Below are 24388 nucleotides of genomic sequence, written 5' to 3'. Positions count from 1 at the left end.
TAACTAATACTCACTTCTTTTTGGAAATGTATCTGGGGCCAAGTCTCTGTGTTAAATTTATATCCATGTACAAGCAAGTAATAGAGGTAGTTTGCTGAAAAGCAGTAGGATCTAGCATATGTTTCTTCAAACTTAGGCAGCATAAATGGAAGCTGACAAATAAAAATAAATACGATCAACATGTACATTAAAATACCAAACACTGTTCTTTTAACTAAGAAGGACTTGCATGCAGTACACTTCCCAATCTAATTAGTACTTACCTGCTGTTTTCAGACACATCTTAAGAAAAATATTATTGTAGGCAAATAGACATAGCAATTTAATGGGAAGTGACTATGCTGTTGATGTATTTGTACTGTAAACAATAATTAAAAATAAAACTTGCATGAAAGAAAATGTAGTGACTAACAATTTCAATCTATCTGATCCTTGTAGCATATCTAAAATTGTGGTAATAAATTTCAGGGGCAAAGCTCTTCAAGAAGATTGCACAGTCATCCTAAGTGTGACAACAAGTGATCAGATCATAAGGACGTACAATTATAGTTTGGAGTGCTGGCAGAGAACACAGGGCCAGTTTGTGACACAGCTACCTCAATGTAAATCTGAAATAACGCCACTGAGGTCACTCAAGTTACTGTGAATTTACACTGATGTAGCTAAGATCAGAATATTGTCTGCAGTATATGCTGATGCAGTACAGAAGCACAGATTTGACAAGAGGTTCTGAGAAAGTATGGCTGCTTGACACAAAAAGTCCTGTAGGTCAAATACTGTGCATATCAGTGGGGTGGTTTTTGGTGATCATTTTGGAGTGGGATGCTCTCTGAAGATAGCCAGTGTGGTAACAGCTTGAGTACAAAGTTATGCGTGAAGAGCTAAGATCCCCCACTTCATTTAACACTGACAAGGGTGCTAGTGGGGGCCAGAGGGGCTATGAGAACAGAGAGGTGACCTGAAGAGTACAAGCACAGCAACTGATAAACAATCTTAAAATCAGAGAAGAAATACCAAGCAGCACAGAGCACAAAGCATGGCAGTCTGAACGAGCAATATGACAAGTGGCAGAGTGCCACTTTGGGGCCCAGCATAGCTTCACTGAAGGTTTCAAATTTAAGGACCACTCTAAATTATGCTCATTCTCCTGGTGACCAACGAAGAATAAATCTGCCTCCAGGCCCAATCTTGCTCCCATCTAAGTTAATGGAAATGTTGCCATTGACTTAATCTCAAGTAGGATGAAGTACAAAGTGTACAAAGTACACTTAGTACAAAGAGAAGTGTAGTTCTTTCTGGATTTATTGCATTGAATCCTTACATCAAGATAATGGCTCTTATTAAGCAAACTCTCTCCTCAAAACAAGCAAAAAACCTTGGAATACTGAGGCTCTCCCTGTCTCAAGGGCTCTTCTTAGATATTACAAACCATAAAGGACATAAGTAATGTCTAATGATTCCATTGCAATAGGTAGGTACACTAATAAGCATAATTTTTCCTTCCCTACAAGTACCAGCAACAAAGAGCAGACCCCTATGTGACATTTCGGGACTGACCTAGACCAGTAAGCGGGTCCGTCACTGCCTTCCCTGTAATTTTTGGTGCCCTCATGCAGCTTTGGTTCAGACCCCTGACACCAGTAGCCTGCCCACACGCACAAGGTCTCACCCTGGCTTTCACCAGCTGGTTACTCCTTGCAGGATGACACTAGCAGCCCTTCCAGTCCCAAGTTTCCCCAAATTCATCCTCCCCAAGTTCTTAACTACCAGGCACTCAGATGTTTCCCCTTTGGTTCATCATCCCAAAAGTGTGAACCCCCCCCCCCCCCGCTGACCATGACACACTCTCTCTCTCTCTTTTCCCCTCACCCCCCACATACAGTTTGCATACCAGAGACTTGCTTGTGGTAAAAATAAATGAAAGATTTATTTAACAGAAAAGCCACAGATTAAAAGATTAAATAGCAAGGGAGAGCAATCATATACAAGTTACACAGTAAAAAAAGAAAGACAGAACCTCAGGTTTTCATACTTTCATATTAGATAAAAATCACTTTTCTAATAAAAGTTATTTTGCCTGTGAACAGTTTCCCAGCATGTCCCCTAGCCATAAAGAAGATCCAGCATTTCATGGACAGCACCCGCACCAAGTGACTGTCCCTCAGTTTCTGGACACCTTTCATTTCAACCCCCTTCCATTTTAGAAGACTTCCAGGTTTTTTCCTTCAGTCGCTATAGATATGCAAAAAGTGGGGGAAATCCCCAATTGTCTATAAATTGTCTATATTTCCCTCACTTTTTGAATATCTATATCTTTTATCTATATCTTTTCATTACTTTAATGGTCCACCATAGTTTTTTCCTGAGCTGGACCAATGGATGGGTTCTTAAAACTGGTTTCCTCTGGTTAGGAAGATAGCCCCTTCCTGCCTGATTGCTTTCCTGCCCTGTTCTGAGGTGAGGTTGGAGTTGCACCACAGTTATGACAGTTACAATTGTACCCACACACAAACCCTCAGAATGACCATCGAGTTCAGAACACTACAAGCTTTCATAAAAGACCTTACTCAATATATTTGTGTAGTACAGCAACACTGGCAACAATCAGTTGATTTAACTGCTTATTTTTTGTGGTTTAAATCTTCTGTTGTCCCCTGTGGTGTCTGGACCATGACTGTCACAACCAAATTAAAAAGCAAATACTAACACACATTCCATATTGTAGTTTTGTGCCAGAGAGGCTTCAATTAGGCTACATTTACACTTAGAGCTGGGGGTGTGATTCACTAACCAGTGCCACAGCTACACTGTTAAGCATGGGCAGTGGCAAGTGGCATCACGGACTAGCCACCCAGAGTACATGGACTGGCTGCCCCAAGCACATATCCATGGGATCCAACTGGGTTTGTACACAGGGCAGCTAGCCCGTGCTGCTGCTCACCACTGCCCACGCTACTACGGCTACACTACAACTTTTAGTCTGCTTACTTGATGAGAGCTAGTGTGAGTATGTCTACTCAAGCTGGGAATCGCATAACCAGCTGCACGTGTAGACATACAACTTCAAGATGAAAGTTTTTAGTGCTAAATTGGTCATGTGTAATCACTCATTCTGTAACCATTGAGCTGACATTCAATATAGAAGTTCAGCAAAAGAGCGTCTTCCTGAAAATGTCTTTATTTGTAGACTGATAACTGTAAAGATTTAGATTGTTCAGTACAAGAGTTTTTCCTGGAGAACTGGGCCTGATTCTTATTTACAGTAAGGCTCTTTTATACCACTTACCCACTTTAAGGCCCCTCTATGGTGCCAGAACAGTATAAAGGATCCTGAGTATAGATGAGAGTCAAGCCCTTTGTTTCTTTCTGGCAAAAATATGCTCCATTTGCTGTGATGTGTCATGACAGGTGCACAAGACTCACAGAATGAAATAGAAAACGTATGCATTTTGCCTAGTTCCTTGTTTCACTACAAGTAGGAAACTCAACCCAGGATCATGGAAAAGTTTCATGAACCTGGGCCATGGTTTAAGTACCCTAGGATTATGTTATAGTTTGGAAGGAACTTGAAACTCATGGGAAAGGAAGGCAAGAATTCCTATGAACTTTTTAAAAAATTATTCATATGAATCCCTGTGAACAGAAGTGGTCCAGTTTCCTATAGTTCTATGTGATGTGCTCCTTGATCTTTCCCCTTTCCAAATGCAGAAAATTCATACTGACCTGATTCCAGTTCTGTGAGCAGAAAAACCACATACTTGAATTAAAGTCAGCTAGGGGAAAGCGTCCAGTTAAATTCAAAGCATTGGCTGTATAGTAGAATCCTGAAAAGGCCTATAAATAAAACCAGATGAAAGGCACTTTACTCTCAAGATCCTATATAAATCAGAGGTAGGGAAGAAATGCTGCAAAAAGGAACACTGTGCTTGCAGACTTACCACAAACTTCCCTTTAAGTTTTGGCTGATGGACTCCATTGAATGAACAGTCTTTCCCCTTGTCCTTGCAAGCAGTGAAGTTAAACAATAAGGACACCTTCTCCTGGCACAGAGCTGGGTCTCCGGTTCCCCTGAAATTTATGAGTTGGCCTGGGTTGTAATTTGTTGGCCTTAGAGATTCCGTGCAAAGGCTTCCATACAAATGTTTCATCGTTAAAACGGTTTCATAATTATGAGGATAGCATGGATTGTCAACCTTGGCCTTGTCTCTTGAATTCTGAGGGAAACAGTAAATTTTTTTTGTCTTAACAGGAAAGCTTTTAATTTCATGTGAATAGTATTTTAACCATATGTGTTTGTATTCTCCCATTCTCCTCTCTGCCATAACAAGAGTATTGAATAAAGCATGATCTAATGATCATCATCATACAAAGCAAATCCTATCTCACAGAATGCACTTGTGAAATAAAGCAAAGATTCACATTTCTAGTTTAATTGCTTAGCAGAATATTTCTTGGCAGAGGGAAGAAAGTAGGCTTACAGGTTAAGTTTTAACAATGGATTCATTCTTGTTATACAAAACAGCTGAACAGCCTGACTCCTAGGGCAGTGGTTCTCAACCAGGGGTACACATACCCCTGAGGGTACGCAGGGGTCTCCCAGAAGGTACATCAACTCATCTAGATATTTGCCTAGTTTTACAATAGGCTACATAAAATGCACTAGCGAAGTCAGTACAAATTGAAATGTCATAGAGACAATGACTTATTTATACTGCTCTAATACTATACACTGAAATGTAAGTACAATATGGATATTCCAATGGATTTATTTCATAATTATATGGTAAAAATGAAAAAGTAAGCAATTTTTCAGTAATAGTGTGCTGTGACACTTTTGTATTTTTATTTCTGATTTTGTAAGCAAGTAGTTCTTAAGTGAGGTGAAACTTGGGGGTACACATGACAAATCAGACTCCTGAAAGGGGTACAGGAATCTGGAAAGGTTGAGAGCCACTGTCCTAGGGGGTCAAGGCATTAACTGAAAAATAAGTAAACACAATTACAAAACTATCCTCAAAAAAAGATATTAAAAAGAAAAGAAAAATAAGCGATACTCAGTTTGGCTAAATGTATAAAATGAACCCAATATGTTCTGCACAGCAATTAACATAATGGGGCCCTAACTGAGGCCTCTAAGCCATACTGCAATAAGAACTTATAGCAGGAGAGAACATGTTCAGAGTTACTGAATACAAACCAAACAACACAGTTCCTGAATGTACCTGCACTAGTAAGGCTAAGAGCCTTTTCTCTGCTTCATCTCTTCCATAACACTGGAAGCTGTGAGTATACACACTGTACTCATAGCCATACAGCTGCACCTGTAATGTGCTATTGGAGTTCTGCATACACTCTTCTGGGACAAATGATAGTTGAGTGGAGGCTCCTCCTAGATCAAGCGCACCTGTAGTCTCTGCTCCATGAGGATGGACCCATCTCCTCCAAAGGGTTTTCTAAAAATTAAACAGGTAAGTTTGAAATGTCATCTGCTTTTCTATGTTCTTTCTTCAAGCTCTTTCACTCATTAAATTACTTTTAAATCTACAATATAGCTGTAATAGTGTAAAACATCACTCAGGAAAAGCTCACTTGTGTGTAAAGCATTGTCTCATCAAGTTTTTTAGTTTAGGGTGATATTTTTTCACAAAGGGAAATGAAGCTGAAGAATGAAGGGAAGGTCAAGCATAACTAAAATTCAGAGAGGTATTGCTTAGTGTTCAGAGCACAGGTCAGGCAGCCTCTAATCCTGGTTCTGAAACTGCCTCTGTATGTGAACTTGGACAAATCACTTAATCTTTCTGTATGTGTAAAATGGAAATAATATTCACTTATTTTCCTGACAGAGGTAGTCTGAAGGTAACACTTTACAAACAGTAAGTAAAGTATTAATAAAGGAGAAATAAAATATTAAAAGGTCTGAGATGGTTACAGTGCAAAAGAATAAAGAGACAGGCCAGAAGTGAAAGAAGAACAGAGTTGGTAGAGCTGGCAGCAGGAAATTTTTAATGAAAACACTTAATGAAAAATGCCATTTTAATCAAAATTGAAACATTTTGGAAAAAAACACTTTCACAAAATTTAGTTTATTAAAAACCAAGAGTTTCAATAGTGTCAAAATATGTCCCGTTTCGACTTTTCAGAATGGACGGTTTTGCTTTATTTTGAAACAACTTTTCAAAATGAAATTCATTGTTTTTTACATGAAAAACATGTAAAAAGTTTAAAACGGTAGAAATTGGGACTAAATGTTTACATTTTATCAAAGGTTTTTGACCAACCCAAAACATTTTTAAGTTCATTGCAATTTTTTTAATTTGAATTTTGTTTGTTCAATTTCTGAATGAAAATTTTTTTTGAAACAGTGGAATTCCCTATGAAACAGAAAATTGGGTTTCTGCCCAGTAGCTAGAGAGCCAGCTCCTCAGCTGAATGTTCTGTTGAAGTCAATGGAGCTACGGCAATTTACACCAGCTGAGGATCTGCCCGAGAGCTTCTATGAAGGTTTTTATATTTTAAAAATAATTCCATCACTGTAGGCCTATAAGCAAGACCCATTTATCTGGTGGTTTTCAGTTTTTGAGAAGTTATTTGGATTTTTCTAGCCACCTATTTGCCTGTGTTTGTGTGAAAACAGCAAAACGCTGTTGGATCTGCAGGTCATTAAAAGGAAAAGTATGCACCCTCCACAATTTCTTTTAATATTGCCATTATTTATTGAAGGAGTTTTCCTTTTGCGCAAGTATGTGTTGTGATGGGAAGGGAGAAGTGAGAACAGACTGCATGCTCCAGCAAACATCTACAGGCAAACTCCTAGAGTAAAATCCTGGCTCCATTGAAGTCAATGGCAAGATTCCCGTTGACTTCAATGGGCTAGGATTTCACTCCTAGACTTTTTCCAGTATCACAAGATTGGTGAAAAGTTTAATTTTTTTCAGTTTCATACTGTGTGCCAAAATCTTCATGAAGCTCAACTCATCTGAACTCCATGTACTAAACTGGCTTCCCAGCATCCGTGGTCCCTTGTGGCGTTAAAAAAAAAAAATCTAAGAATTTGCCAAGCAGAATTCACAATTTTGATCATTAAAGGCCTGCATAGTAAGAAACTGCCTTCAGTGAAGTCAATGTTGCATGGATGTAAGTGAGGGAAAAATTTGTCCCAGGGTGTGCAATTTTGATATCAGGATATTTGTGTTTTCACCGTGTTCATATACTATCAATTATGTGACTGATTTCTGCAAATGTGTTTGGAGCAAAATATTATTTTGGATTAAGATAATCAAAATCCACTTTGCAAACTGTCATGATCCAATAGTAACTGTTCAATAGGGAAAGTTAATACCATGCAGGAAATTGATTGAATTTTTTATTCTAGCAAGATTAACTAGGATAATTCTCTCAAATATTTTGGGGAGTAAACACCTGTAATTAACACAACTGAGCACTGAAGATCACTGCTGTATGTTTAATTCCACACACAGAATTGAGCTAGAGGTAGGTCTTGTCTATACCTGATTTTGTACCAGTATAACTATGTCAGTTAAGGGTGGGATTTTTTACCAAGATACTTAACTGGTACAACCCCTAGTATGAATGCAGCTATACTAGTATAAAGTTGCCACATATCAGTCTAGATTATCCCCTTTCCTACACAGAAATAGCTATACTGCTATAATCATCTATACCATGGTATAACTGCATCCCCGCTAAGGGGGTTGTACTACTTTAGCTATGCTGATATAGATAGAATGGTACAAATAAAAGTATTAGGATGGAAGATAAAGTCCAAGATGTGGTTGACAAAAATCCAGGAAGCATGACTTGGCTAGTTCGGACATACACAGGGCATGAATGAGAGGGTGGCAGGAGAGAGACCCTGGGGAAAGCTGAAGAACTGATAGATGGATTGGATTAAAGAAGATAAGCAGGTGGAGTTGAGGGCTGCCTGGGACAGACAAAGCTGGAGAATGCTTGCACAATGATCCAGACCCAGATGATGGGATATGGGGAAGAAGTACAATTTTTGTGTTTAGACTAAGCATTAGATATTCCATTTAGACAGGAATCTTATTTCTGTATCTTGTTATGAGTTCTACCTTGGCCATCAACATGCCTTTTAAATATTTCCATTGTTCCTAGTTAGGATAAAAAACTCTATTCGTTTTATTCTCCCTCTATAGCAAAAGCTTGTCTGTGATCTACTTTTGGTGGAAATGTGGAACCAATGGCTACTCTGTTTTAACATGCATCCCCTCCAAAACTTGTGATTCATAAGCAACAGTATAAAATAAAACATGCATTTTTTTCCACACACCTCCAAGAACTTGCCCATTAAATAGTTGGCTGTAATCCATCCATACACCCCTTCCTCTTGCCCAGTTATGATTTGAGCACCCCTAAATTCAAAGGGCTGGGATCTGAAGTAGTTTTGAATGGTCCCAAGGACTTCATTGGCTGCCGTTTCGTTTTGCAACCTAAGCAATTCACAAAACACAAAATGCTGAGTATCTGGAAAGACAAGCTTACCTTTATTCTTTTATCAACCTAGTGACTAAAGGAATGCCCATGATTTCCTACTGACAATCTGAGTCCATTTTGGTCTGGAGGGACAGCCTTTAATAAGGAACACCTAAGTTAGATGTACAGCCAGTTTTAGCAAGCACAGCTGGCTAAAACAACTCTGAAGGTGGTAGAACATTAGCTGTGGGCATGTCTACACTGGAGCTAGAAGGTCTAATTGCCATCTTAAGCAGACATACCTGCAGTAGCTCTGATCAAGCTAGCATGCTAAAAATAGAAGTGTAGCTGTAGTGGGCTAGCTGCTCCAAATACAATCCCATCTGAGACCCAAGGTACCTACTGGGATGGCTAACTTTTCCCCCCACTGCAGCTACACTTCTATTTTTAGCACACTAGCTCAAATCAGAGATGGTGCAGGTATGTCTACTTTAGCTGGAAATTAGATTTTCCAGTTCCAGTGTAGACATATCCTGTGTCCAACAATTGCCATGTTTACACTGCAAGCACCTGGATATTTTGTTCCTCATGTAAGATTGTATTTAGTGAACTGAGTGCTTATGTGAAAGGTGCTGGCTTAACCATTACGGAGTCTTTATCTCTCTTTAGCCACAGAGTCAGGTGCAGCACAGCAAATCTCGTGGGGAAATTTGCATTGCTAATGTGCCTCAACCCTGTTCTGGAGGGATCATCTCCAGCGGTGACAGGGTCGAGTCTCCAGGCCCATTCAAACTATAACTAAAACTGAGAACAAAAAAGCCAGCTAGTGCCTGTCTCAAAAGCCCCATGCATAGATACGGTGCAACCACTTAGCATCACACTCAGGTCTGGTCTACACTGGGGGGGGAAAATCGATCTAAGATACACAACTTCAGCTACAAGAATAGCGTAGCTGAAGTTGACGTATCTTAGATTGACTTAGAATCACTTACTTCACATCCTTGCAGTGTGGGATCGATGGCCACCACTCCCCCGTCGACTCCGCTTCCGCCTCTTGCCCTTGTGGAGTTCCGGAGTCGATGGCAGAGCGATCGATTTATCGCATCTAGTGTACACGCGATAAATCGATCCCCAATAGATCAATCACTACCCGCCAATCTGGCGGCTAGTGTAGATGTGGCCTAAGTGTAACTCCTTGTCTCCAGCTGAGTTACCCCAACTATGAATTTGGGCTTGCTACCCTCAAATATGTCCACACAGTTCTCATTTACACAGTGGGATTTGACCCCATATGCTGAGGATAGAAATTTGGACCTTACATTGCTGTAGTGCAAAGCAAGCAAATACTTCCTTTCAATACAGTAAAACAATATGATAAAAGAAAAGCAGATTGGTTTAAAAATTAGACCAAAAGTTCCAAACCTTTAACTTTACTGGCTGGGTTGGATTTCCTTTTGAGACAGATCAGAATTCCTGGCAAACAGAGAGTTGTCTAACACATTTTTCCATATCAATTTCACATGCAGCTGTTCTATTTACATATATTAAATGTACTGGGGTTTTTTGACCATACCTCAGTAGTCGCATTCCAGCTGTAGCTCCCAGATACGTTGGGATATTTTTGTGCAAGCGAGATGGAATTTTCTCCTTTACTTTATTCATGCAGTCGTCAATGGGTTTGACAATTTCTTGAGGGTTATTCCCATAGCTGGATATGCCTGGGCCTAAAAAAGAGCAAGTGGCTGATTTCATTTGTCTTGGGGCCTAGCAACAGAGATCAGAAGAAACAGCTTTTTTTCCCCCTTTTAATATTCCATTTTGAAAAGATGTTTTATCTTTAAACAAGGACTTAATTTACAAGTCTTAATGACTAAAAAAATATTAATGAACATGCCTTCAAGTCTTTTATATAGGGCAGCACTCTTGACACAACTCCTCCCCCAACACGGTCATCCTTTCCACTGTACATAAGTGCAAATTGACAACAGTGCCACATTAATGGGAAAAATATATTACATGTGGCAGGCACAGCAGAAAAATCCACCTACTGGGTGGAAAATACCTCCTGGATCTCCAAAATTATAGAAAACTCCATCCCCATGTGTCCTAAATCATGTGGACTACACCTAACAAACTGGCATATGTCAGACCAGATCTGGAAGTAGCATCCTACTGGAAGCAAAATAATGAATTGTGAGCTGCAATTTGACCTTTGACTGGACTTAGTGGCAGCATGGTCCAGTGGAGAGGGACCTGGTCTGGGAATCAAGCAACCAGGGGTCTATTCCTATGTCTACCAATGACCTGCTAAATTACTTTAGACAAGTCGTTTCCCTTTCTTTGCCTCAGTCTACCTATCTGTAAAATGGAGAATAATTCTACTTTATTCAGTGCTTTGAACATCACAACTGAAGTGCACTTGGGGAATGATTATTATTATCATCATCAGGAGAACCGATTCCCCCAAGAAAACTTGCAAGAGGGCAACATATAGATTTTGGCACTCAGTTACCTAAGAGGCTCATGATCAAATCCAGACTCCAAGGTAGACATGCTAGCTCAGGAACCATCTGGAATAAGGATGTAACCCTACAGTTAGGGGCAATGGAACTATCAGTTACAAATATGAGATTAGTGAAAGCAAGTGACTTAGCCTTCTAAGTGGCTGGCCCCCAGCCATGCGACTTCATCCCACCAGAGTAAAGAAAGACCACAGACCAGACTGCTTCTAGGATGAAATGCAAGCCTCTTCACCATAGCTTTCCAATAGCAGCAATAATTAATTAGAATAATAAAAAGTAAAACAAAAATGCCCATAAAGCAAAGAAAATAACAAACCTCGACAACATGTTTGGTGGGGGAGGGGGAAGGTGGACAGGGGAATGAGAAGAGAGAGCTATTAATTATTATTATTACAGTATACACCCGATTCTCCAAAACCTTATCATCTGAACCTCTGCATTATCCGAATCCCTTCCTTGTCATTGCTGGGGGACAAGAGAGAAGAGACCCCCAGCTGCGGGGCAGGCCACCTTGCTGCTGAATAGCTTCTGTGGCAGCGCAGAAAGACCTCTGCCACCCCACTGTTGTGAATGAGTAGGGTGTGACTGTGGAACTCCAGAGGGCCGGTGACAATTGATTCCTGCAGGGGAGGCTGCAGTTCTGGTGGGGCAGAGCAGAGTCCTGGCCAAGGATCTTCACTGTGCCCTGCTAGGAAGGCAGCCTCCCCCCACAACTTTGCACCTGCAACATTTGAAAGGGCAGGCGTGTCAGTGCAGGGAGCCCTCTGCAGCCCTGCTGTGCTGGGAGCGAGTGAACAGGGCCATGACAGTGAAGCTGCAGAGGGATCACTGCGCTGCTGCTCCTGCCCTCTCAATTATCCAAATGAAATCTTTGCCCCGCATGCTATTCAGGAGTATACTGTACTTATTTACATGAATGCACAGGAGTGGGCAGCACATCAATATCTGGAAGGTGCTCATACAACACAGTGATCACAGCCAGAGTAGAGCCACTGTATAAAGGAATATGGACTGGGTCAGCACTAGGCTGGGCTGCCCAATCGCCACAGGGCTGATGGGAGAAGAATGCAGTGGAGAGTAGATCTCCTCCTATTCCACCACCTCCGGAGGAGGCCTGGAGTGTGTATGCAGCACAGCTGGTGGAGGATTGGGAAGAAGGGAGAAGCATGCTGCTGGTTACCGCTCTCCCTTTCCACACTGTCACCCTACAGACAGGCTGTGTTTGACTCCCTTTCAAACATAGTATCACAGGGACTAGCACATATTCGGCTACTGTAGTTTGAGGCACCTTTGTATGGATTCACGCAATACCCCTGTACAGAGTCACCTGGCCCCTTATGCTCTATAATTCTCTTGTCTCTCTTGGGAGAAACAAACAATAAAACCAACTTTAAAAGTGCTCCCTCTTGTGTTTTAGGGCAGCAGAGTGGCTCAGCTTCACGATGCAGCTTTCTCACACCAAAAACCCTAAGGTCAACATTCTTAATTAGCCAAGACATGAGATGTCAATGTGCAGCCACAGATATGCTGTGCAGTGCAGGCAGCATGCCACTCCTGCACCTGTAAGGACATAGCACATGGCAGGTCCCAGTGCAGTTTTTCCATGTTTTGTTCCTTGTGTAAGCTTAGATTTCTCTACTTTTTTTTTATTTCCAGACAAAAGCCAGGATATAGGCTTTTGCATAATCCTCATTGGTGCATGTTCTGGAGAGAGAAGGAAAGGAAAAGTCACCTGTGGAGGTTAGTGCTGATATCATGGATCAGCAAATGTCTGAGGGAGAGATGATTAGTCTCTCTCCATTGTTATAAAACTGATTTTGAATCTCCTCTCTCCCCAGTACACCTAACTTTGCCAAAATTAAACCAATACTCCCCCAAAATGCCAAGCGTTGTCCTGAGCCAGGGGATAATTTCCTTGAAACGTTGTGGGGGTCATCAGGCAAAGCATTTTTCAGATAAGACTGAACGAAACAAATTCAAAGGTTTATACTTTTATGGATGTTTCCTAGCATTTGTGGGAATATTATAGCTGAGAAATGGTTTGGCAGAGAAACACTGCATTTGAGTATTCCTTAACCTTGGGCTAGATTGTGGCAGTCCCCTTGCTCACATAAATGAGCAGTTACTCACACAAATCAGCATATTAGAGTCTCATCCCCAGCGCATAGATGTCAATGGAAAGACGTCCATCGACTTCAGTGATCTTTAGCTTAGGCCCTTAATGAATTAATACTAATAGGCCTTCAATGGGACTATCTGTGTGAGTAACTGCTCACCCATGTGAGGAACAGAAGCTGAGGGATTACACTCTAGCCCAGAGAAAATAAAAGCATGATGCTGGTCACTTTTCTTTCTAATTTTCCTTCAGCTCTCTCATTTTCCTTTCTTCATGTCACCTGCACGGGCTCCTACTCCTGTTTCTGTATTATCCTGTTGCACAGTACAACTGGAGAGAATACTGCCCTGTATCACAGCAAGAGCACTAGAAGAGTTTGTGCATGTAAAGAAATTTTTTTATGGGTTTATATCCAACAGCTGAAATTTCACTTTACACAAGCCATAGCCCAGGCGTGCACATGGGCCTTAGAACATGTGCTTGGATTAAAGCCCGACAAAACAATTAAAAAAAAAAAATCAGATCCACCCTCTTCCACATGCACAGAGAACATAAAAAACACAGTTTGAAGCAGAGTAAAAACTTTCTCCGGGGTCTGCTCTTGAGAGGTACAGAGTATCCTCAGTGGGAGCTGAGGGTGCCCAGCACCTGGCAAAATCAGGCCTTTAAAGAGCCTTGGAACGTGTAGAGAGCTTTTCTTCTCTCAGATGATTGAATGAATTTCCAGGCTCACTAATGAGTGGCTGACAGCATTGGCTAGATGAAATAAGGTGTACATTTTCTGACTGCATACAAGCCATACATTTCTAACAGTGAGCATAATTAATCACTGAACAATTTACCAAGGGCCATGATGGACTCTCCATCACTGACAATTTTTAAATTAAAATTGGATTTAAGAGATATGCTCAGCAATTATTTTGGGGGAGTGTGTTATACAGGGTGTCAGACTAGATCATCATCAGGGTCTCTTCTGGGCCACTCTCTTACCACTTCAAAAGTTATTTTTCCTCCGTTGGTATCCTGCTGTTAATTGATTTATCTTGTTAGACTAACCTAACACTTGGTAAAGCAACCCACATCCTTTCATGTATTTATACCTTCTCCTGTCTCTTACTTCCTACATCTGATGAAGTGGGTTCTAGCCCACAAAAGCTTATGCCCAAATAAATTTGTTAGTCTCCAAGGTGCCACAAGGACTCCTCGGTTTTTTTGCTGATACAGACTAACATGGCTACCACTGAAACCTGTCTTCTGGGCTTGGAATCTAGGAATCTTCCCCATGCAGCTCTGCAAACACACCAAAGTGCTAACCTGCAACAGCCCTGCTATTCCACTCCTGGGCTTCTCCTGAACACATCATGCTAGTTTTATGCTTAACTTGATGGCTCTGTGATACATAGAAATGTCCACTAGGTGAGACACCTAGCCAAAGTTGAACCTACAAAATAAAGGGAATGTGTGACTTGTGTGACTGGTGAAGAATAGAGCTTTTCAGTTCAAGACCACATGTTAAACTGACCCAGATTAGCAGTGTTCGAAAGTTATCATCTGCTGGCTGTTCAGTGCCCTATGTGAAATGATTCCAGTCCAGTTCCTAGTGGATTAATATCCACGTCACAAAATCATTATCACAACTCTGGCAGTTTCAGCAGTGAGGTCCAGGAATCCATGAGCATAGAAACTAAACTCTCCTCTCATCACTAGAGGCTCTCTTCAATCAAGAGATTGATGGAGCCGGGAAGTTGGGAGGGTGGAAGGGGGAGAAAGTTTGCACCTATGCTTCCCATGCTCTTGTATCTGTTCTTTAGACAGAGGACTTCAGTTTCCAGGATTCTGAGTCTAGTCTCATTCACAAGCACTGAAGTCACTTATAACAAACTTGTAAAGAAAATAACATTAAAAAAAAAAAAGTAACTCAGATTTCCAGAAAAGAAAAGCAAATAATGCGCCAAACTGCTAGTACAGCTGGGGCCCTATGTTGCTCCCACTGAAATCAACAGCAAAACTCCAGTAGAAATTGAGCCCCTAATCCTTTCGGAGGAGTTTTACTTTAATTATTTTTACATGAAACAGCTTTTTCAAAGAACAGCTCAAGACACTAGAAGCACTAGACATTAAAGGGTCAGATTGACCGGTACGATCTGGTCCCTCTGTGCCATTCAGGCAGTACAAAGAGGCTAGATTCTAGCCCTAAATGGTCTCCAGAACATTTCTCTCACAAGAACTCTGCTGATGTAAGCCCAGTGGAAGCAGTTCCTGCTCCAGCTGTCCCACCCCACTACGGTGAAAGGGTCATGCTGGGGAAGGAGGAAGCATGTGAGGGGAAAATACCTGAAGGAGCATTGCTCTACTACACAGATCCTCCTCTGTCACAAGTAAAAGCAGCCCACAGGCTACACTAACTACTGCCAGGACCCGTCAAGCTCTGAATAAGAGATCAGTAACTTTTTTGGCATCACACTGATATTTCCAAATCTCCATTTGATCCTCACCTTTCACACTGCACTTGAAGGTTTGGCTTACTATTCCTGTATCATTTTCTTTTTCTGCTGGCCATTCATACAGGTAGACCGTAGTCCGAGATGATCCAGCATCAAGCACTATTCCATACTGAAAAAAAAGGGGTTACAGTTTAAAATCCAAAATTTGTCAGCATTTTGTTTTATTTTGTTTTAATTAAAAAAAAAAAACTACCACAAGGTTTTCAGCACCTGTCATTGTGCCACACATTTACTTAAACACCAAAGGAATGCTTTGACATGTACTAGAGTCATATTAACTAAAAACATCAGGTACTTGGACAATCTGCATGAGTCAGGCCGCAGAGTCTGAGTGATTCCTAATGAAAAACTGGTGCATACTATAGCAAACAAACATGCCACAACTTGTCTATTTTGGTTGCAACTACAATTTCCAGGAGGAGCAGCAGCATGTTACAGATGCTGACAAGTGAAGTGCCATATCAGGCAGAATTCTGCTTTCCCCTTCAGCCATCATAGCCACAAATCACCTCTTGATTGACCAAACATTGTCAACTTCCAGGAAATTAACTAGCAGACAAAGCCATCCTTGCTTGATTTTCAGATTGGAAGCATTTACAGCAAACGGAGTATTTAACTTTAATGTAGCATGGTCCCCTGGCATTTCTTTAGATCCATTGTTTAGCACAATCCCATTATTTTAATGGAGAGCATTGGCTGACTGCTCCAATTTAACAGAAGGCTGTATGAAGAATGTGCTTCCTCTGTGCTCACACAAGCAGGTCACAGAATTGGGGAAATATATCTATTTGTGCTCAATCTAAATTGCTCTAAAAATGCAGCTGTTATGGGAGGTAATGTAATACCGTACTTTGGTGTGTGGATTTCTTTAAGGAGACTCAGATGCTTCATGTATCTTGTCAAATGTATGTTACTGCCTTAGCAATCAGCATTGACATTGTCTGACTTTAAGTGCTAATGTATAATTGTGCAATGCAACTAGAAGCCTGGAGAAGTCCTGCCCGACAGTATCATGAACACAACACAATTATTGTTTCTTTCGGAATACAATCCAAATATACACAGGACACCAATTCCTTCCTTCTTCTGGATGCAGTCTCATACCTGCTGCAAAGCCACTAACATCAATAGCATCACACTAAGGATGAATGTGTCATTGCATATTTAAATGGTTACACAACATGTACATTTTAATATCTCTCTTATCATAGTGATATCTAAGCAAATAGGATTTCCCTTCCCTTGGGCTTACTCTTTGCCAGGTATTATTTTACTTATACTACAGTCCTATCTAGAGGCCCCCTCTGAGATTAGGGCCCCACTGTGCCAGACAATGTACACACACATAGTAAGAGACAGTCCCTGCCTAAAAGAGCTTACAGAGTCTAACTATATAAGACAGATGGGAGAGAGGAAGTATCATTATCTCCATTCACAGAGGACATCACTGAGCCACAGAGAAATTAAGTGACTTGCCCAAGTGACATGAAATCTATGTCAGAGCTGGGCATTGAACCCAGCTTTCCCCTGTCCTAGTCTGTTGCCTTAACCACCAGATCATTCTTTGTCCCCACAGGTCCATCAATGGCTATTAGCCAGGATGGGCAGTGATTATGTCCCTAGCCTCTGATTGCCAGAAGCTCGGAATGGGCATCGGGGTGGATCATTTGATGATTACCTGTTCTGTTCATTCCCTCTGAAGCACCTGGCACTGTCCACTGTTGGACGACAGGATACTGAGCTAGATGGACCTTTGGTCTCACCTAGTATGGCCGTTCTTATGTTCTTACAGAAAGATCACCTATTGCTAGAACAACATAATTTGAGTCAAAGGTCAAAAAAGACCAGAGCAGCCAAAAAAAAAAAACACCATAGTTTTTCTCCCTCTCTTTTTTATTGGGATTTTCACCCACCATTTCCCATCAACTCTAATCATGACCACTCTTTAATATTCAGCAATGATCTATTCAGTAGACTATATTGTAGGATTAGTAAGAGAGGGTGGACAAACAAAAATCAAATGAAAGTGAGCTGGAACTCTGCTACTGTCTAGTGGAAATGAGAAAGAGTAACAGAGAGATGACTTGAAGGAAAAAATCATAGAATCACAGAAGTGTAGAACTGGAAGGGACCTCGAGAAGTTACCTAATCCAGTCCCCTGCACTCAAGGCTGGACTATGAAATAACTAAACCATTCCTGACAGGTATTTGTTTAACCTTTTCTTAAAAACTTCCAGTGAGAGATTGCCCAAACTTCCTCTGGCTTGTGTGTGTGACCTTGAGCAATTCACTTATTCTCTCAGCTTTAGTTCCCCTATCTATAAAATAGACACCATAATGCTTAGCTCACAGGGGCATTGTGAGACTTTAACTAACACTTGCCTGTAAAACACTTTGAGATTATCAGGTGAAATGCACCGTAGAAATGCACAGTATTATTATTTGATAGAACATTTTAGTCTATTGTTGTTTCCTTATACCCTTTAAAACTTACCTTCAGTCCAGGAGAAAGGACCTCTTTGTGGTTGATCTGAACAAGTGTAACAGCAACAACAACAACTATGCTTAGAAGCAGAAATACCAAAGTGATAATGGTTGAAGTTTTGGAGAGCACCTTGACACCTAAAGTGAAAAGGGAAAATGCATGTAAAGGAGTGCAGGGATCATCACTAAGGACCACACCCTGCAGCCCATACTCAGGCAAAACTCCCAGTAAAATCACAATGGGAATTTTGCTTAAGTACGAGCTACAGGATTTGCCAGTAGGAGAGTCTCTACTCTGCTCAGGACCTGGCTGGAAGATGCATTTTGCCACCATTAATCCATCCCTGTAACAAAAAGTCTCACTTCAGTAGGTGAGTATCACATGTTGCACTGTCTAAAACAATCTAGAGATGAGTTAAGCATTGTATACCAGACATTTTCTAACTAGGAGCTGATGTGTCAGTGAAACACAGGGTATGTTCATGTGCATGTAAATAAATACAGAAAGCATTATCATTGTGTGGTGTCCAAAGTTATGCTAGATGCTTTACATGCTAGTAAAAAGATAAGGTCTCTGCCCTGAAGAGCTTATGAACCAAACCTTAGGGTTAGTTTGCACATACACGCTTAAGTTAAGCGTAGCTGTTTTGTGCATTAAAGACAATGCTCTTTCCACGCTCCACTGGAAATGTTCACTAAGGAGTTCAAGGAGGAGGATTTGTTCTGGTTTTCATTTTAATTTCTACTAACCCTTTAGAGCTGCGTGCAGAGGTGGCCCTCACTGGGCAGGCCTCACCCATTTCAGTGCCATGAGGCAGCAACCTCATCCTTCCCCTGTGGAAGGCTCTAGCAGAACCAAGGAGGCATATGGGATGAAGGGGAGTGGAGAGGGCAGGCTGGAAGGGAGTGGGCAGGCTGCAAACAGGGCTGGGGGTAGTAAGGGAGCTGCATCAATCATTCTCCCTGCACAAAAGAGATTAGGGAGGAAAGCTGGGAGGTTAACTTCTCCTAGGAGCCCACTCTGTGGTGGGGAACTCCCTTAAAGAGGTGGCTCCTAGAGGCAGGCAGCCACCGGAGACCCAGAGCTGGTGTAGAGGTAGAAGGCCTTTGCGTGGATGGCCATGTGCCCAACTGATCCCAGGACATTCCATGGAGCTTGATGGCCAGATCCTCACTTTCTTCCGCAGGGTGGGGGGAAGGAATTCCCACCCCCAGCTACTAATGGAAGAAAGCAAAGGAAACTCCCCAGGGTGAGGTGGAAAAAGAGAGAGTATCACTATGTAGCGGTACAATTTGATCCTGTGAAAGGCCCTGGACACTAAAGTTCTCTAACCACAAAACAGATGCAACTCAGACACAGCAACGGTGCAAGTTTCCCATGCTGCCCAAGCTTCTCACACTGACTCCAACCAATATCCCTCCTTCCTGAGAGCATATACTCCTGTTGCGCTCATTACAAAACAAACAAACACTTGTCTCAACATCAAAAACTGAGAATTAAAACTCTGGGAAACTTGTGTGCTAGTTTTTCCCCTTGATTTTTTTTCTTGAAAACACCTTTACATAACCAGGAGGTGCAGCCCATCGTGCATGTTAGATCATGCAAATATGAAGGGGCTCTGCTCAAAGGAAAGATCTTAGCAATTATGTACTATTATATTGCAAATGTCAGAAGTTTTGTACAGCCAGGTCCTGCTCGTGGACTTAAGTGGGACTGCTCACCCAAGTAAAACAAACCGGATTTTGGCTGCAAGGGCTGCATAGGGAAACAGGCTTGGCTACAACAGTGTTGTTAGCAGGGCCAGACTGGCAATTCTGGATGTGCAGGAGCTCTAAAATCTTCTTGGGCAACATGGTAAACAGGGGGGAAAGGGAAGAGGGTTGAAGGATACTTAGAGGTCAAAGGGTCCAAGGAAGACAAGAATTTAGGGGAATATTGCAGCTATAGCAAATTGAAATATAATGTGAGAAGGGCAGATTCTGCTTCTGAATTTCCAATATTTGTATGTTTTCCAGTGCCCGTGTTCTGTCTGCCAGTGACTTATCAAGAGAAACTTCTTTCGGACTCTGTCACGCCACGTAAGCACAGCCAGGCGCTGGGAGCAGCAGCATCCCAAGGAGAGCACACCTGCCACTTGAGGCCTTCAGGAAATACAGTCTACTCCTGCTATTATGCAGGGTCCACTGCACCAACACAGTGTGGACCATGGTCAGGACCACAGCACTGTCTTCTCATGCCCCCTTTGGGACAATCTGCGCACTGGGGGTGCATACAGGGAGCAGTCCCTGTAAGCCCCCCGACTGCAGGGACAGCATGCTTACAAGCCCCGCAAGGTACATGCAAATGATAGAGAAGTCTCTTTAGACTATCCCCCACACCAAGCACTCACTCAGAGGCATGTCAGTTAATTGAGACTAACATGCTCAATATCTTATGCACTCATCTAAGTTCTGAAGTTTCTTTATAATGACACACTTATGACCTCTATATTTTAAGGGTTAGCCTCTCACTTCAACACCCCAATTCATTTTCACTAGTACTAATCATAATGAAATTTCTGCATGAAAATCATTAAGCTACCATCAATTACAATAATAGTGGATTTCCGGACAGTAAATTGTTTATTGGTTTATTGTCCTGAGGGATTCTGAAATTCAAGGAAGAGTACTGTATAGGAAACATGAGTGTGACAGGACAAAACCCTATTTTTATATCTAAAATATTTGTTATTACCTAGAGGTCAGTTCCTTTAGAACCTATGCTTAAGAGCCATTAATGTTAATGGAAATTATTCCTATACATTGGTTTGAAAGCAGACCTCTCAGATTAAAAAACCAGTTCTAACAATCCATCTGGGAATGAGAGCTGCTGGGATAAGACCATCTGCCTTTGCAAGAAATCCTTCTCCTTGTGTATTTTGCTGATTTGTAAGATTTCCATGATCACAAAATAGCATACAATTGAAAGTTGGGTGAGAGCTCAACTGTTTACTCCTCAATAAATATCTTTTCTTCATGGATCAAAGGACTGACTTGTAGAAATGGAAGAGACTAAGTCATTATCAAAGGATAAATGCTCAAGACAAATTAGTGAATATTTGTACAGACTTTGAAGGTGTCAAACCCCATTAAAAAGTGAAAATCAATAATTAATTATTCTTATTACTTCAGAGCACCTACTATGACTGTTGAAATATTGTTGTTCTGCTATAGCCTTTTCAGCAGGGAGCAATGCACTCTAATGCTTATATATTTCATGGGTTATACACAAATTTCTGTGAGCCATATCCTGGCCCTATTGAAGTCAACAGTAAAAATTTCATTGACTTTACTGGTACCAGGATTTGACCCTATCTAAAAGGACTTCACTTTTCAGAAATCTCTTCAATTGGAAGAGTATTATGCAAATGATCATCATGTGTGACATTCCTCTTTTAATCTAGTGTCTCTCCCAGATAAGACAATTTCATTAGAGCATAATTTATAAATCTGGGCCCATTTGTTAGAGGTACATCTTACATTTCATGCCCCGGTGCAGTTAGCTAAACATTTTAATTACATGGTAGCTGGACTGTGCAAGAGTCTAGAAGACTCATGTCAGTGGAACAAATGCACAAGACCATATTCTGCTCACTGTTACACCCAGGCAACCTCCTGGATTACACACACACAGCAACAGAACAAAATTCATGCCAATCACGGAAGTTGCAGGAGGGATTAACTTGACCTGTTGACTTCCACAGGACTGCATAAATGTAAGTGAGAGCAGAATTTGGCTCACTCTAGCTAAATTGGTGGATTTTAGGCAAAGAGCCAACAACATAATTTAAATAGATGTTGATGAAATATTAAAGTGCCGTTGCTCTTTATTACTAAAAACAATAACATTCTGGCACAAGTAATAAAGTAAACACAGGCAACTTTCAGTCCCTATTAAATTAAATATAATGGACCACACACGAATACATTTGAAAGAAAGAACATTTTCTCATTTCCTATAGTTTACTGCAGATAAAAAGAATCAGTTCCGTAAAGGAAAGTTGGCTCAGTGACTAAACCTCTTCATAGTACTGAACGCTGAAGGTTAAATATACATCTATATAAATACAAACATATATTATAGGTTGAGATTCATTTCTTTAATTGACTTGAAACAGCTATGCCAACCTATTTTAGGTACTGACCTGTTTTCCGACACGGCTGGCGGGAAAGTACTGTAAACATCTTTTTCCAAACTGCATAATGGGAGAAATATACATATTTTTATCATTTAAAAAATAAGAACATGTGGTCTTAAGATGAAAGTTTAGTCACAAGATGCAGGGATGGGACTACCAATAACATTAAGATACAGAATTTTAGAATGCCTTAGCTTTTATTTGCAGAGCCTTTTATAGGCCTGTATTCCATTTAGGGGAGGACTGCAGGTTGAAAGAAAATAGTTTCCCAGGGTGAAAAAAAAATCCACAGGTGATAAACTAAAGTTTGTGGCTGAATCTCTAGACCTTCTCCAGGTTCACCCATCCCTAAAATACAGCATTACTGGCTAGAACCTCATTAGGAAAGATTCACCTGTATAAGCCATGTAAAACAAACAGTTAAAGTATGCAAGTGTCATCCTACAAAAAAAAATGAGGAAGCTGTAAAAAAAAAAAAATCCAAGCATATGAGCATCTCTCTCCCCCACCCCACACACACGCTTCTGATTCTGCCAGCTTATCACCAGCTGCGATCACTGAACACAATAAGCAGCTCTCATAACTATGCACCTATGTTTGCAATGATACCCATAGCATCACTATCCAAGATCATAAATGGCGCTCTTCTTTATTAACCTCCCGACCAGAACCTTTCTGAGGTAGTTCCCCTCTCCCTGGATCGCCCCTTGGTCTGCCATAACCTGCTCTGTTCTCCCAGGCCTACGCACTCTGCACCGTTTAAACACACACCAGCTAATGTTCCCACAAGTCTCTCCCCCCCGCCCCCCAACTCCAGTGTGGAAGCCAGTATACGCTGAACACTCACACGCTCCCCCGTCCCCTGGAGCGCGCGCTCTCTCTCTCTCACACACACACACCCCCACACCCGTCCCCTGGAGCGCGCGCTCTCTCTCTCACACACACACACACACACACCCGTCCCCTGGAGCGCGCGCTCTCTCTCACACACACACACCCACACCCGTCCCCTGGAGCGCGCGCTCTCTCTCACACACACACACACACTCACACACACCCCCGTCCCCTGAGAACACGAACACCCCACCTCTCCCACCGCCCCTTACCGGTCCCCGCAGCTGCGGGGTGACAGTGTGGCGGGGCGGGGCGGGGCGGGGCGGGGCGGGCAGGCTGCACAGCGGCTGGGACCGGTGGGAAGGGGAAGGCGAGGGCACCGCCGGCGCGCGGCGCAAACCTGCTCAGCGGAGAGGCGGACGCCGGCGCTATAAAGCCCGGGGTGCCGGCTGGCCCCGCCCCTGAGGAGCTGCCGCAGCCCGGAGCCTCGGGGCGGCTCGCACGTTGCCCTCCCTGGCGCAAGACAGAGCCGGGAGGGGGGACCCTCGTCCTACCCCCACCGCTCAGCCGCGGATCGGCTCACCTGAGCCCTGCCCCTTGCCGGCGGGAAGCTGCACAGCGCTGGGCGGCGCAGCCAGCCTCACGCCCCGTGGCCTGCCGCTGATCGCTGGCCCCGGGCCTGGCGGGTGGCCCCCGGGGGCTGGTTGCTGGCCGCCGAGCGGCACAGCTCTCCCGCCGCGCCCTCGCCCTTTTGTTTTGCTCACACACGTCAGCGAGGTTAATTGAGGCTCCGTGGAGAGAGGTGTCACCCTCCCGGCAGCGGGACCCTCTCCCGCCCTCTGGGCTCCCACCCACTCCGCCCCCCTGTAATTTCGGGACTGTGACCGCGGTGGGGCTGTGCCCACGCAGGCTGAGCCAAGAGGTGGCTCCGAATTCCGCCGGTTCCCAATTCCCTGGGAACAAGGAACCCGCTTCAGCCTCGTTGGCAGCCAGCTGTCATCCCCAAACCTCCTCCCTTGGCCCGCCCTCCTCCAAAGCCCAACCACACGGTGAATGGGAGGGTGCCTCCCACACCCCTGGATGTTATTACTAGTTTCTAAAACTGGTTTGATGCTGGTCCTGTTGTGCCAGTTCGACAACACCAAGCGCAAAGCACTCCATGCCCATCCATGCTCGACAAGTCCTGTATCCAGCCTGCAGCCCTGGCCAAAACAGGATGTGAGGAAGGCAAGAGAAGAAAACAACCCCTACTGCACCTAGTCACTTGTGCAGTGGCAGGGAGGAGAGGGTATTACT

At 42.6% G+C, this 24388-nt stretch overlaps 1 protein-coding gene across 7 annotated transcripts in view; it reads right to left on the bottom strand.

The window, feature by feature from the left end:
- The window catches only part of ENTPD3 (ectonucleoside triphosphate diphosphohydrolase 3), a 31084-nt gene extending 7272 nt beyond the window's left edge, over positions 1-23812 (bottom strand). For 4 of the 7 annotated variants that reach the window (XR_012667185.1, XR_012667186.1, XM_048838710.2 and 1 more), the window contains exons 1-10: positions 23365-23412; positions 22265-22315; positions 18091-18218; positions 15588-15705; positions 10028-10178; positions 8312-8471; positions 5223-5453; positions 3939-4214; positions 3724-3834; positions 15-152 (exon numbers count right to left, since the gene is read on the bottom strand). Coding sequence is in view for 5 of the 7 variants with exons in the window: in XM_048838710.2 (XP_048694667.2) it covers positions 15-152; positions 3724-3834; positions 3939-4214; positions 5223-5453; positions 8312-8471; positions 10028-10178; positions 15588-15705; positions 18091-18218; positions 22265-22304 (1353 nt within the window). In the remaining 2 variants the exon portion in view is untranslated. Of the gene's footprint in view, positions 1-14; positions 153-1902; positions 3835-3938; positions 4215-5222; positions 5454-8311; positions 8472-10027; positions 10179-15587; positions 15706-18090; positions 18219-22264; positions 22316-23345; positions 23413-23675 lie in introns of those variants that run through there. The other 3 variants (XM_048838711.2, XM_048838713.2, XM_075125712.1) reach the window with 3 other exon arrangements.
- Between the last annotated feature and the right edge of the window lie 576 nt (positions 23813-24388).

Source organism: Caretta caretta, chromosome 2 (assembly GCF_965140235.1).
Source record: "Caretta caretta isolate rCarCar2 chromosome 2, rCarCar1.hap1, whole genome shotgun sequence".
NCBI classification, from domain to species: Eukaryota; Metazoa; Chordata; order Testudines; family Cheloniidae; genus Caretta; species Caretta caretta.
Note: the sequence above shows the minus strand (reverse complement) of the source record. Positions and strands in the feature narration are given on the sequence as shown.